The following is a 13,270-nucleotide window of genomic DNA, read 5'->3' as shown; positions in this document are numbered from 1 at the left end:
TCCATAGGCTGCCTTCTCTGTGGACGCCCACCAGGCAGAAGCCAGGAGCATTTACCTAGGCCTCATTCAAATGCCATCCTTCCTGGACAAGTTTCCCATCTTTACGCAAACCTTTTACCTTTAGGTGGGCAGCTGCTACCCAAGGCACCCACAACTGTACTGACACTTGAGCCTCACCTCTACTTTCTGGAAGCCTTCCTATGATGACCTTTCACATGACCTTCCCCCAGGGAGCTGGCCTAGGTTGAGGACCATAGCCCATCTGTTCTAGTTCCTTTCTGTCCTGTGAATGACTCCTGCCTATGAGTTTCTGTGTCCCTACCTCTGTCTACCTGTGAGCCTGTGTCTCTATATGTGTCCTGGGTGGGTGTCTTCTCTGCCCCATAAGGCCATGTTCTAAAACTAACCCTGGGTTCTTTATCTCCTTTCTCCACCTAGGAAAGGTGTTTCCCCATAGGTAGGGACAGAGGAATGCGCTTATAAACATATCTCTCTCTTTCTCCCTCCCTCCCTCCCTCCCTCTCCCCCTCCCCCTCCCCCCTCCCTCTCTCTTTCTCAGGATGCAAGAAGCCAGTGTCTGCCTCAGGGAAGGAGATGGATTGGGCACAGATGGCATGCCACCGATGTCTAGTGTACCTGGGGGATTTGTGTAAGAATCCGAACCTTTCATTTTTCTCTGTTTTGGGCTACAGGACAGGCTCCAACTGCTCTTGTTGGTACCACCCTTTATATGATTGGAGAGCAGGAAGAGCAGTTTGGCCTCTGATAACTTTTCTCCTCCAGTCTGTTTACAGTGTTTCCTTCTTTTCACTGTTTGTTCATGAGTCAAAAAGGATGGTGAATACACGAAGAAGGAAAATGTCTTTGCACTTTAAGAAAGTCAGGGTGATAACCTGTTTTCATTGGTGGGTTAGGAAGGTTTTAATTTGATGTCTTTCTCCTTTGGGGTTTTCTCTTCATGGATTCCTGGAGGAATTGCAGTTAGACCTCAGGGAGGACTTACCTGCCTGAAATATGTTTCTCAGAATGAAAAAGTACTCTCTTGCTTTATGGCTCCCGGGTCTCTAGTCCTGATGGACAAAGGTTCTGTCATTAGGCTAACGGTGTGTGGCTGTCAGATGCGTTATCCTCCATTGATCTGAGGCTCATCTCCCTGCCCCCATCCCACAACTTGACCCTTTATAGGCAGGGGGCACAGAGAGAATCAGTTGTTTCACAGTAGATTGACCAAGTGTCATTAGTAATGTCTTCTCTCTAGAACTGAGCAGTTGAATTCCAGAACCAAATATCAGAAGTCTTTTCAAGCATTTATATATGCTGCAGCCCCTTCATTGGGAAGAGATAATCAAGAAGAGCCTCTTTACTTTACAAACACTAAATATTCTTTACATTTTGGACCTACCAACAAGGAAGAGAGAGTTGAACAATTTGCCCATAGTCATGCAGACTTAAGACTGTGCCAGAGACCCAAGCAGCCTGCCTTCTAGCTCAGGTATCTTCCTCCCAGGCTCTTATTACAGTTCTCCAGAGTAGACTCCCAGATGAGGGGAGGTTTTTCTGAAACACGGAATCATTGTATTTCTTTTCCTCCTCTCCCTCCTGCAGCACGATATCAGAATGAATTAGCTGGCGTAGACACTGAGCTGCTAGCTGAGAGATTTTACTACCAAGCCCTGTCAGTGGCTCCCCAAATTGGTAAGTGGACCCCCCGCACTGGGGCCTCCCAACCCAGCAGCATTTTCCAAGAGGAAGACAATGTTGAGATGGCAGGCAGGCCATACTCACTACCCCCTAGGTCCTTCCCACCCATTCTCAATTCTTTCATACTTTACCTTGGTTCTGCATTCTGCCCCTTGTAACACACACTCAGAAGATGGTGGAAGGAGAAGAGAAATGGGAAAGTCTTGAACTAAGAAGGAAGGAGGCAGAAGAAGAGGGAGAGACAAGATGGCTTTCCTGTCCCTGAGGTTTCTGTAGAAAGAGGAGACCGTACTTCAGCTGCCCCCATGGAGGCACAGTGAGGGAAGGGATAAGGTTCCATTACAGGGAAAGATGGGGATTAGCATGTAGGAAGGAGAATTCAGAGGTGAGAGACTGAACTGGGATAGAGGAGAGGGCTCCATGGAGTTCAGTCAGCATTGGAAGAGGCACAGCTGCTGCTGAAGGAATGGCAGCTGTCAGTGCTGAAATCCCTGGTGGTCCAGGTGGGCTTAGACTAATAGGAAGTGAGTCTAGAATAGATAACGCCCTGGAGGAGCAAGATTAAGCTGCTGATCACCTGAGACACCAGTGTCACCTGCAGACCCACTGTTCTCCCCATGAGTTCTCTGATGCTTAATGTGGGTTGCGCCTTGCAGCTTTCAGTGAGTATTATGGCTACAGACTGTGTGACTTCTCTTTCTCTCCAGGAATGCCCTTCAACCAGCTGGGCACCCTTGCCGGCAGCAAGTACTATAATGTGGAAGCCATGTATTGCTACCTGCGCTGGTGAGTATTTGCCAGCTCTTTCCCTAGCCCTACTTTCATGTCTGCACAATTCCTGCTTTGTTTTCTCTCTTCCCTTTCTCCCTTCTCTAGCTCCTGGGTGAGATAGATAGGAGAATGCTAAGATTGAGGGGGTCCTTTCTCTCAGGGGCATCATGACGCAGGCCTGCTGCTTTTCACACAGCCACCTGGACTTGTAGATACTCGGGCAGCTGAAGTAGCTGTCTGCTACCATGAAATAACAGGATTGCTGCCTTCCTGAAGAAGGAAATAAATTTGATATAGTTGATAAAATGGTACCAAAGTAGCCTCTGACAAGAACTTCAGAACTGTAGAGCTTCAGTGTCTTGAGGTGACAGAGATGACAGCATGGGGGGACAAGTTTAACAGGGTGGATCACTGCTTCCCTGGATCTCACACTTAGCTCTTAGAATGAAAAAAGAATTTTTTCAGGGCACCCAAAGTTGATTCGGCTTAGGTTACTAAGTCACCATAACCAAATGCACATGAGACTGATAGGTAAATGAGAATGCCATTGGTTAAGTTTTAGTGAGACTTAAACTGCCGGGAAACTCAGTGTTGCCACCTAATCAGGGCCAAAGTCTACTTGAGAAGCCAAATCTATCTCAGAAGAAGTTATATAGTGAACTGGGCTTCAAAGCCTAAAGGGAATAAGGGTGGTCTTCATAGCTTAAATGGTCAGCTACTAAGGTGTAAAGTAAAATAACCTAATTCTGCCTTCCTGGTCAAGGAAACCTGTTTCCTGTTTCAACAAATATTTACCCTGTTCCTTCACTAGATCACTACAGACTGGCCTTCCATCCACTGTATTCATTTTTGTTTTTAATCGAAATATAGTTGATTTACAATGTGTTAATTTCTGCCATACAGCCAAGTGATTCAGTTATACATATATATACATTCTCCTTTATATTCTTTTCCATTATGGTTTATTACAGGATACTGAATATAGTTCCCTGTGCTATACAGTAGGACCTTGTTGTTTATCCATTCTATATATATATAATAGTTTGCATCTGCTAACCCCAAACTCCCACTCTATCTCTCCTCCACCCCCACTTCTACTTTGGCAACCACAAGTCTGTTTTCTATGTCTGTGAGACTGTTTCTGTTTCATAGATAAGCTCATTTGTGTCATATTTTGGATTCCACATATAGGTGATATCATATGTTATTTGTCTATCTTTGTCTGACTTAATTCACTTAGTATGATAATCTCTAGTTCCATCCATGTTGCTGCAGGCGACATTATTTCATTCTTTTTTATGGCTGAGTAATACTCCATTGTGTGTATATATATATATATATATATATATATATATATCTCACATCTTTATCCATTTATCTGTAAATGGACATTTAGATCGTTTCCATGTCTTGGCTATTATAAATAGTGCTGCTATGAACATAGGGGTGCGTGTATCTTTTTGAATTATAGTTTTGTCTGGATATATGCCTAGGAGTGGGATTGCTGGATCATATGGCAACTCTATTTTTAGTTTTTTGAGGAACCTCCATACTGTTTTCCATAGCGGCTGCACCAATTTACATTCCCACCAATAGTGTAGGAGGGTTCCCTTTTCTCCACACCCTGTCCAGCCTTTGTTATTTGTGTATTCATTCTTGAATATGATTACCAGATTTTTTGTTTTTTGTTTTTTTAATTTATTTATTATTTTTGGCTGTGTTTGGTCTTCATTTGTTTTTGTTTTTGTTTTTGTTTTTGTTGTGGTACGCGGGCCTCTCACTGTTGTGGCCTCTCCTGTTGTGGAGCAGAGGCTCCGGACGTGCAGGCCCAGCGGCCACGGCCCATGGGCCCAGCCACTCCGCGGCATGTGGGATCTTCCCAGACCAGGGCACAAACCCGTGTCCCCTGCATCGGCAGGAGGACTCTCAACCACTGCGCCACCAGGGAAACCCCCGGTCTTCATTTCTGTGCGAGGGCTTTCTCTAGTTGCAGCAAGCAGGGACCACTCTTCATCGCAATGCGCAGGCCTCTCACTATCGCGGCCTCTCTTGTTGCGGAGCACAGGCTCCAGAAGCGCAGGCTCAGTAGTTGTGGCTCACGGGCCTAGTTGCTCTGCAGCATGTGGGATCCTCCCAGATCAGGGCTCGAACCCATGTCCCCTGCATTGGCAGGCAGATTCTCAACCACTGCGCCACCAGGGAAGCCAAATTACCAGGTTTATAACCTCCCATTGCATCTTTCCCATTCCTTGCGTGCCTTCCAGGGAATGCCCCCCTTACTTGTCCTGGATCCCTCATCACATTCATAATCATGATTTAAGGTGAATCACTTTCAAAGAGAGCCAGACACATCCAGGTTTGGGAGGTGCCAAATAAGGTCCTCCTCTACTATGCTTAAACAATTGTATCTCATGGTTTGTGGGTTAGGCATTTGGCTAGGGCTCAGTTTGGCAGTTCTCCTCCTCGTGGCATTGTCTAGGGTCAGTCAATGGTATTTGGCTGATTTGGGGGTCTGATATGTCTGGAGGGTTGGTTCATCTGGACCCCTTTCCCTCTCCATAGAGTCTCAGGGCCTCTCCATGTGGTATCTACCTCAGGGTAGATGGACTTCTTACATAGTGGCTCAGAGCTCCAACAGCAAATTATGACCCAAGAAACTTGGAAGTACAGTCTGCCAATCTCTTAAGGCCTGGGCCTGGAAACTGGTGGAGTCACTCTTGCAGTATTCGCTTGGTCAAAGCAGTTGCATAGTTGTTGTCTCCCACCCTCACCCCCTGCCAAGATTTAAGGGGAGGTGACACAGAACCTTCTCAGTGGAAGGAGTATCAAAAAATTTGTAGCTATATTTAATTCACCACTGACATGTACTTCTTTTCTATCACTGCTTTTTGTAATTAAAAGACGTTTCGAAAAACGACATTTTTTAAAAAGTTTAGCACGCTGTTAAGGTCATAGGCTTTGTGGTAAGACAGACGTGGGTTGGAGACTCAGCTCTACTATGTTTTAGCTATGTGACCTTTGTTTTATTGATTGATTGATTGATTGCCACGTTGGGTCTTCGTTGCCCCGCGTGGGCTTTTCTCTAGTTGTGGCGAGCGGGGGCTACTCTTTGTTGCGGTGCATGGGCTTCTCTTGTTGGGGAGCACGGGCTCTAGGCACCCGGGCTTCAGTAGTTGTGGCTTGTGGGCTCTAGAGTGCAGGCTCAGTAGTTGTAGCGCACGGCTTAGTTGCTCCGCGGCATGTGGGATCTTCCCGGACCAGGGCTCGAACCCATGTCCCCTGCATTGGCAGGCGGATTCTTAACCACTGCGCCACCAGGGAAGTCCGTTATGTGACCTTTGCATTATACTTGATCTCTCAGACTTTACTTCCTCATCTGTAAATGTGGACAATGGTAGGTTACAGTGCCTGACGCAGAGTGGGGTGCTCAGTACATATTTGCATTTGAATGAATATCATGAGGATTAACTGAAGTAGTGTATGTAAATATCCTTTCACATAGTAAATGCTTGTTAAATGCTACCTATTAAGTTCTCTGTGCTTTAAGAAAGGTGAAGGATAGTGTATTTCAGGGATGGTAACTAAGTTAAGTGTGTAACATTCGGTGAGATTAATTGTCCCATTTCTAGATACAGAGGAGATGCAGACGTCATCATTACTCTGATTAATCTGGAAGTTGTATGTGTGTATTTTATTAGGAAAGTTAGCTTTCACCCTTAGTACATACATGGAAAGGGAGGCTGGGGGCAGCCTGTATTGACTAGAAACAGTGCTCCCTAAATCCCTGGAAGGCTGACATTTCCCCTCTCCACCTCTGCCTCTGCCAAGACTCAGTAGCTCACCTCTGTCTCCTTCAGCATCCAGTCGGAAGTGTCCTTTGAGGGGGCCTATGGGAACCTCAAGCGGCTGTATGACAAGGCAGCCAAAATGTACCACCAGCTGAAGAAGTGTGAGACTCGGAAGCTCTCTCCCAGCAAGAAGCGGTGAGTGGGGCCTGTGGGAAGAGGGGGTCTTTCTGCAGTTGGTGCAGCAGGACCATAGGGACTCTGGAGCTGTTCACCATTTACCTTGGGCTCCTCTCATTTCAGATGTAAAGACATTAAGAGGTTGCTGGTGAACTTTATGTATCTGCAAAGCCTCCTACAGCCCAAAAGCAGGTGAGTGGAAGAGAGTGTGAGCAAGAACTGTGTCCTGTGAGCCCCATCCACGATGGCTTCTTTCTGGCAGGGGACTTGAAGAGGAGGGAGTGGGCTGGTGAATTCTGCCTTTTGATTGGAAATTCTTTAGCTGGTTAGTCCTTTCTTGGCATCCCTCACTGTCTTACCCTAGGTTCTGTGCCCATTCTCTGGGTGGCTTACCCTCTGGCACAGTGGGTGCTTACTAGATGTTGAAGAAGTGGCCGAATGGGAAGCCTACCCACATCCCTTCCACTGCGTGTCTGCCCTTCCCGTGTTATTCTGTCTGCTTTGGAGACCAGCAAGCACTGATTACCGCTGCTCCTCTTTCTGAAGTCTCCCCTAAGGATCCTGTGGTCTTTTCTCTGAATCCTGTATTCCCAACTCTTTTTGCCTGCCCCAGCCCCCATCACTGACCTCCCCTGTTATCCTGCCCTTCCATAGCTCTGTGGACTCAGAGCTGACATCACTTTGCCAGTCAGTCCTGGAGGACTTCAACCTCTGTCTCTTCTACCTGCCCTCCTCACCCAACCTCAGCCTGGCCAGTGAGGATGAGGAGGAGTATGAGAGTGGATATGCTTTCCTCCCGGACCTTCTCATCTTTCAAATGGTCATCATCTGCCTTATGGGTGTGCACAGCTTGAAGAGAGCAGGTAACTCTCCCTCTGTCCCTCATTTCTCCCCGACTGGCTTCTGGGATTCTCACTACCCTTTTCTGCAGCTCCTTATCCATAAACTTGCTTCCACAAGCAGTCCCTTCACTACCTGTGTCGCTGCCTGGCTGTGGGAGAGAGGGGCAAGGAACCCTGCCCTAAAGAAGCTCCTAGTGAATGAACAAAGGCAACAGCGTATTCCCACCCCCTCCGCCCTCCTGCACCCACAAACACATACCCTTGGCCAGGACCCAGGCAGACACAGTGGTTGAGATGCTTAGCTGATGATCCAGACGGAATTCAGACTTGCTGGGTGTGGGGGCAGTTAGGCAGTTCTGGAAACCTTTCTGCCAGAGGTGTATGTAGAGCAAAGTTGGATGGGGGGGAGAGGCAGGGCTGGGTGCGAAGATGCTTGGGGCATATGGGGAGACGCTTGCGTGAAGGCATCAAAGCCAGGGAGCATGAGATGGGACAAGAGCATCCATGAGCTTACATGAGGAAGCAGCATGAGCTGCCACATTCCACATTACAGGATGAGAGTGAAGAGACCTGAGAAGTCTTTTTTTTAACCTTAGAGGAAGTTTTCAGAGGTAGTTGGGTCCTTGGAAGGGTTGAGAACAGGTGAGATGAGGTTGGAATTAATGGACCCTACTCTCCTTCAGGGCCCTGGGCCCCTAATGCTGGCTTTCCTGGTTTTAGGATCCAAGCAGTACAGTGCAGCCATTGCCTTCACCCTGGCCCTCTTCTCCCACCTTGTCAATCATGTCAACATACGGCTGCAAGCTGAGCTGGAAGAGGGCGAGAATCCCGTCCCGGCATTCCAGAGTGATGACACAGGTGCAGGCACAGGGGAGGTTGTAACTGTGGAAGGGTTAGCATGGGGTGTGGGGATCATGGGAGGGGAACACAGGTGTGGCAGGGGAGGTGCTGTCAAAGAGCACCTGCCAGTGTCCTCGTTCCGGTTTGTCCCTAGGCCCCACCTGACCATCCTTTTTCCACAGATGAACCAGAGTCTAAGGAACCCTTGGAGAAGGAGGAGGAGCCGGGTCCTGAGCCTCCTCCTGCAGCATCTCAAGATGGCGAGGTCAGAAAGAGCCGGAAGTTCTCCCGCCTCTCCTGCCTCCGCCGCAGGCGCCACCCACCCAAAGCTGGTGATGACAGTGACCTGAGTGAAGGCTTTGACTCAGACTCGAGCCATGACTCAGCCCGGGCCAGTGAGGGCTCAGACAGTGGCTCTGACAAGAGCCTCGAAGGTGGGGGAACGGCCTTTGATGCCGAGACAGATTCAGAAATGAACAGTCAAGAGTCCCGATCAGACCTGGAAGATATGGAGGACGAGGAAGGGACACGGTCCCCAGCCCTGGAGCCACCTCGGGCCAGGTCAGAGGCTCCTGAATCCCTCAACGGCCCACTGGGCCCCAGTGAGGCCAGCATTGCCAGCAATCTACAAGCCATGTCCACCCAGATGTTCCAGACTAAACGCTGCTTCCGACTGGCCCCCACCTTCAGCAACCTGCTCCTCCAGCCCACCACCGAAGCTCCCACCTTGGCCAGCCGCAGGCCCTGTGTCAATGGGGATGTGGACAAGCCCTCAGAGCCAGGTACTTGGGCCTCTCTTCATCATCTTGCTCTGGTCCTCACCTCCATACCATTGGCATTCATCTGAGAGAGGCCACTTTTTTCTCTGTTTGAGTACCTCTCATCCCCACCCTCACTGCCTTGCTTTTGGCTTCTGCCTGTAGTGTGGCCTGGAGTTTTTTCCTGGGAATCCCCTCTGCTGCTCACTTCCTTATTCTCAGCTCCCAGCTGATTTCATGGTCTTATTCTCCTCCCACTCCTACCTTGACCCGTGGGTTTGGGGCTTTTCTCCTTACACAGCACTGCAGCTGTAACTCCCTCCCGTGCCATCCCAGGTCCTACCAGGGCTCCTGGAAGCTAGAAAAACCAACACCCACCAGGGCAGGTGGATTAGAATGAGACTGTTCTCCTGAGGGTCTTCCCCTGAGGTGCAAGGGGAGCACCTGGTCAGCAGCATCAGTGAGCATTTGTGGCATCTACTCTATGCCAAGCACTAGGTTGGATTTTTTTGGGGGTCTTATCTAATTTTCACAGCAGTCTTGTGGTGGAAGAGTTATCATCCCTATTCTAAATTCTGTTCTTTACCTCCAAACTTCTGTGCACAGTGCTTCTTTGGTCTGGAACATACATTTCCTCCCTTGCCCCGAGCCTATTGCTTGGCTAATTCTCACTCTAGATTTTAGCTTAAAAGTCACTTGGTCTGGGATTCCTCCAAGGGTAGGCTTCTTGTGGGCTCCTGTAGACTCTGCACCTTGGCAACTTCCAGCCTTTTCCCACTCAAGTGACATTGTCCGTTGACTTGTCTGTCCGTCCCCCCCAATACCATGAGCCTCTTGTGGGCAGGGCAGTCCATGTTTTGTCTATCGCTGTATCCTCATTACCTAACACAGTGCTTGGCACATGGTTGGGACTTAGAATGAATAAAAGAAATGAGGAAGCTGATGCTCAGAGTTGGAGTGTGAACTACTTAGTGTTCTAACCTGCAGATTTGAAGAGCTAGGAGTTGGAAGTAGTTCTTTAATTCTGTACCCCTTTTCTCCCCACCTGTAGCTCATTTCTGACTGTCTGCCCTGCCTTTTGCACAGTATAGGCACATCATAAATATCAGTTGAGTGAGTAGCTGTAGACCTCACAAATTAGCTCGTTATTTTTGTTGTTTTTTTTTTTTAATTTATTTATTTTTGGCTGCGTTGGGTCTTCGTTGCTGTGCACGGGCTTTCTCTAGTTGCGGCGAGCAGGGGCTACTCTTCTGTTGTATTGCGTGGGCTTCTTATCGCAGTGGCTTCTCTTGCTGCAGAGCACGGGCTCTAGGGCACGCAGGCTTCAGTAGATGGCATATGTGGGCTCTAGAGTGCAGGCTCAGTAGTTGTGGCGCACGGGCTTAGTTGCTCTGCGGCATGTGGATCTTCCCGGACCAGGGCTCGAACCTGTGTCCCCTGCATTGGCAGGCAGATTCTTAACCACTGCACCACCAGGGAAGCCCCTTAGCTCGTATTTTAACAGGCACCAGGCTCTTGACTTAAAAGCAACCAGTTAGTGGGCCTAGAAAAGTTAGGCAGGAGCCTGATTCCTCTCTTCTCACATCAGAATTCTTCAGAAGAGTCCAAGCAGGTTGGGGCATGCTCCCCCCACAGAGCTGAAGCTTGTTGCCATGTGCCTGCTAGTCGCTCATCCTGGTTCTCTGTCACCCACCCTCAGCCTCTGAAGAGGGCTCTGAGTCGGAGGGAAGTGAGTCTAGTGGGCGCTCCTGTCGGAATGAGCGCAGCATCCAGGAGAAGCTGCAAGTCCTGATGGCCGAAGGCCTGCTTCCTGCTGTGAAAGTCTTCCTGGACTGGCTACGGACTAACCCCGACCTCATCATTGTGTGTGCGCAGGTGTGTCACTCCACTCCCACTGATCTCCGTCAGGTCCCAAGGTATTAGGGGAGGGCGCCAGCCAGGATGGGGTGTGGGAATCCCCTCAGGTGGGCTGGTCAAAACAAGAGTTATTGTCAAGCACCTGCTCTGTGCTGGTTCCTTATGATTTTTATGGGGCAAGGATTAGGCACGACCTTTGCCCTCAAAGAGTCTGTGGCCTGGGCTGGGATACAAATTTTGTGGACTGGGAAAATGAGAGCACCGCTTACTCTACTTTGTGTCCCCAACGCCAGGCATAATGCCTGCCATTATGAGTAATGTCTATGACAGTATGTGTTCAAGGGCTAACCTTGATAGGTAAACACCAGAGTCCAGAGAAAGGAGAGAGCACTGAGTAGTGACAAGAGAGATGAGACTGGGAAGTGACAGGATGTTCAGACAAGGTGCAGGTGTTGTGAAGCAGGGAAACGGCTTAACGAGAGTCCTGTAGCTGGAGCGAGTGGTGTCAGAGGCGGGCTGCTGTGGAGACTGGCTGGCGTGATTGTGACCTTTTCCTTCCTTTCTCAGGTTCAGAGTCTTAATCTTGAGCCTCCGGTGCCCTGAGACTTTTCTTCAGTGTTGCTTTATTCTAGTAGTACACCTGCCTGCTGTGAAAGACCCTTTTCCCTGCAGGTCGCCCTCTTTCCTAGATGAGGGAGTTTAGGTCAGGGCCAGGCACAACCTTGGGCACGTGCTTGTGCCCGATGACAGCTAGTTAGTCATTGTTAGTCATCGAGGGCGGTGTGGTGAAGATGGGGGTGCAGGTCATATCCCCAGAGAGGTGGCCCAGTGTGGGCACGTGGAGGGCTGAAAGGAAAAGTGCTAGACAGGGAGAAGCTTCCTCCAATGCTCTAGCTTTTTCCACTACCAAGATCCAGAGAGTTTCTCCTGTGGTTTCAAGCCTTCAGCGGTTGATGAAGTTCAGTGAGGCTTCATGGTCCCCTTCTTCATTCCCCCCTGTTTTCCAAGTCCTCCGTGAGCCCCCCTTGGCCTCTTTTGTTAATTTTTCTCTCAAACGCTTCTAGGCTTGTGACCATAGCCCCAGACCCCCCAGATATAGTGCTTTTCTTGTTCACTGCCAGCCTGCAGCACTGCCCCAGCTGAAGTCTCTCTCTTCTCTTCTCTCCCTCAAGAGCTCTCAAAGTCTGTGGAACCGCCTGTCTATGTTGCTTAATCTGTTGCCAGCTGCTGGCGAACTCCAAGAGTCTGGTGAGTGAGTCCCTGGCACTGTCCTCCCTCTCTCTCCCTCACTGGCCCCACAAAACCCGCCTCCCCCTTTCCTGGTAACCTGGCCCTTAGGGTAAGGAGGTTAATGGGATTCACTGCCTAGCCTCCCTAACACACAGCAGTCATTGTGGTCTGGGCCTCTCTGGTTTCCTACCCCAACACTGCCCTGCTGTGGGCAGGTGGCCTGGTCCACCAGGGAGTGTGCTCCCTGGGGAAGGCAATGGAGTGGCAAGAGCAGAGTTAGGGGAGCCTGTGAGCCAGCCCCAGTCACTGGTGTGGCACTGATGCCTTCCTCATTGAGAATTGACCTTGACCTTCAGAGCCCATCTGTCTGGTTCATCCCCTTCTGCCACCTTCCAGCTGGAAATCACCTTCTCCTACCTCTGGACTCACCCAAGGGCAATCCATTCCTTTTTCCAGAGTACCTCCTCTCACATCCATCCTAGTGTAATTGTCCCTCTGTCAGGGGCCCATCCCAGTCTGAGCAGTCCTCTAACCCTCCCAGCTCTGGTCTCCTAAAGCTCTGCCTGATGGCCCTGTGTACCCATCTCTCCTTTCTCCCCCCCCAGTCTCTCCCCACTTTATGTCTGAGGAGTATGTCCTGTCTCACAGCCTCTGAGGAAGGACTGTGTCCCTCTGACTGGGGGCTCCCATAAGGCAGGTGGTCTCATGTATCCTCTTTCTCCCCAGGCCTGGTCCTGTGTCCTGAGGTCCAGGATCTTCTTGAAGGTTGTGAACTGCCTGACCTCCCGTCTAGCTTGCTGCTCCCAGAGGACATGGCACTTCGCAACCTGCCTCCCCTCCGGGCTGCCCACAGACGCTTTAACTTTGACACAGATCGGCTCTTGCTCAGCACCTCAGAGGAGGTGAGGATATCATTTCTCACACCACAGGCTCTGTTGTTCATCAGACTCAGTAGCAAAGCAGGGGCTCAGGGCTGGAGGGAGTGGGCAGGCACCCCTTCCATCCAGACAGGGAGCATGTCCCTGGGGCTGCAGCTGTGAATCCTTTTTCACTCAGTGAACCATTTGGACTTCCTTTCCTTCTTGGCAGGATGTCCTTCCACAGGTTTGCTCTTGGTAGTGTCTCCCTTTGTAGAACAAGCCTCCTTCCCCTTTCTCCACCTTTTGGAGAGGACAAAACAAGTAAATTATTAGTGCTTTGAAATCTCTGTTGATCTCTTTTCTCTTCTGAGCCCAGCCTCCTCTAAGCTGACCAGCAAACAGTCAGAAAGTTGGAGCTGGAAAAGAATGTGCTACCCATTTAGTCC

The 13,270-nt window shown here is 49.7% G+C and overlaps 2 protein-coding genes across 4 annotated transcripts in view; one reads left to right on the top strand and one right to left on the bottom strand.

Annotated features, from left to right (window-relative positions):
* The window catches only part of SMG5 (SMG5 nonsense mediated mRNA decay factor), a 28,522-nt gene that overhangs the window by 7,176 nt on the left and 8,076 nt on the right, over nt 1-13,270 (top strand). For both annotated transcript variants that reach the window (XM_059054932.2, XM_067038165.1), the window contains 11 exons: nt 560-649; nt 1,606-1,695; nt 2,409-2,487; nt 6,330-6,455; nt 6,561-6,629; nt 7,092-7,300; nt 8,000-8,137; nt 8,302-8,901; nt 10,577-10,752; nt 11,907-11,982; nt 12,691-12,866. In XM_059054932.2, the coding sequence (XP_058910915.1) occupies nt 560-649; nt 1,606-1,695; nt 2,409-2,487; nt 6,330-6,455; nt 6,561-6,629; nt 7,092-7,300; nt 8,000-8,137; nt 8,302-8,901; nt 10,577-10,752; nt 11,907-11,982; nt 12,691-12,866 (1,829 nt within the window). The remainder of the gene's footprint in view (nt 1-559; nt 650-1,605; nt 1,696-2,408; nt 2,488-6,329; nt 6,456-6,560; nt 6,630-7,091; nt 7,301-7,999; nt 8,138-8,301; nt 8,902-10,576; nt 10,753-11,906; nt 11,983-12,690; nt 12,867-13,270) is intronic.
* PMF1 (polyamine modulated factor 1) overlaps nt 10,062-13,270 on the bottom strand; it is a 44,899-nt gene continuing 41,690 nt past the window's right edge. Inside the window, exon 5 of one of the 2 annotated variants that reach the window (XM_067038287.1) lies at nt 10,062-13,124. In XM_067038287.1, coding sequence (XP_066894388.1) covers nt 13,013-13,124 — 112 coding nt within the window. In that variant the 3' untranslated portion in view covers nt 10,062-13,012. The remainder of the gene's footprint in view (nt 13,125-13,270) is intronic. The other variant, XM_067038267.1, reaches the window with a different exon arrangement.

The sequence above is a fragment of the Kogia breviceps genome, chromosome 1 (assembly GCF_026419965.1).
Source record: "Kogia breviceps isolate mKogBre1 chromosome 1, mKogBre1 haplotype 1, whole genome shotgun sequence".
NCBI classification, from domain to species: Eukaryota; Metazoa; Chordata; class Mammalia; order Artiodactyla; family Physeteridae; genus Kogia; species Kogia breviceps.
This window is presented reverse-complemented; position numbering and strand designations above follow the sequence as displayed.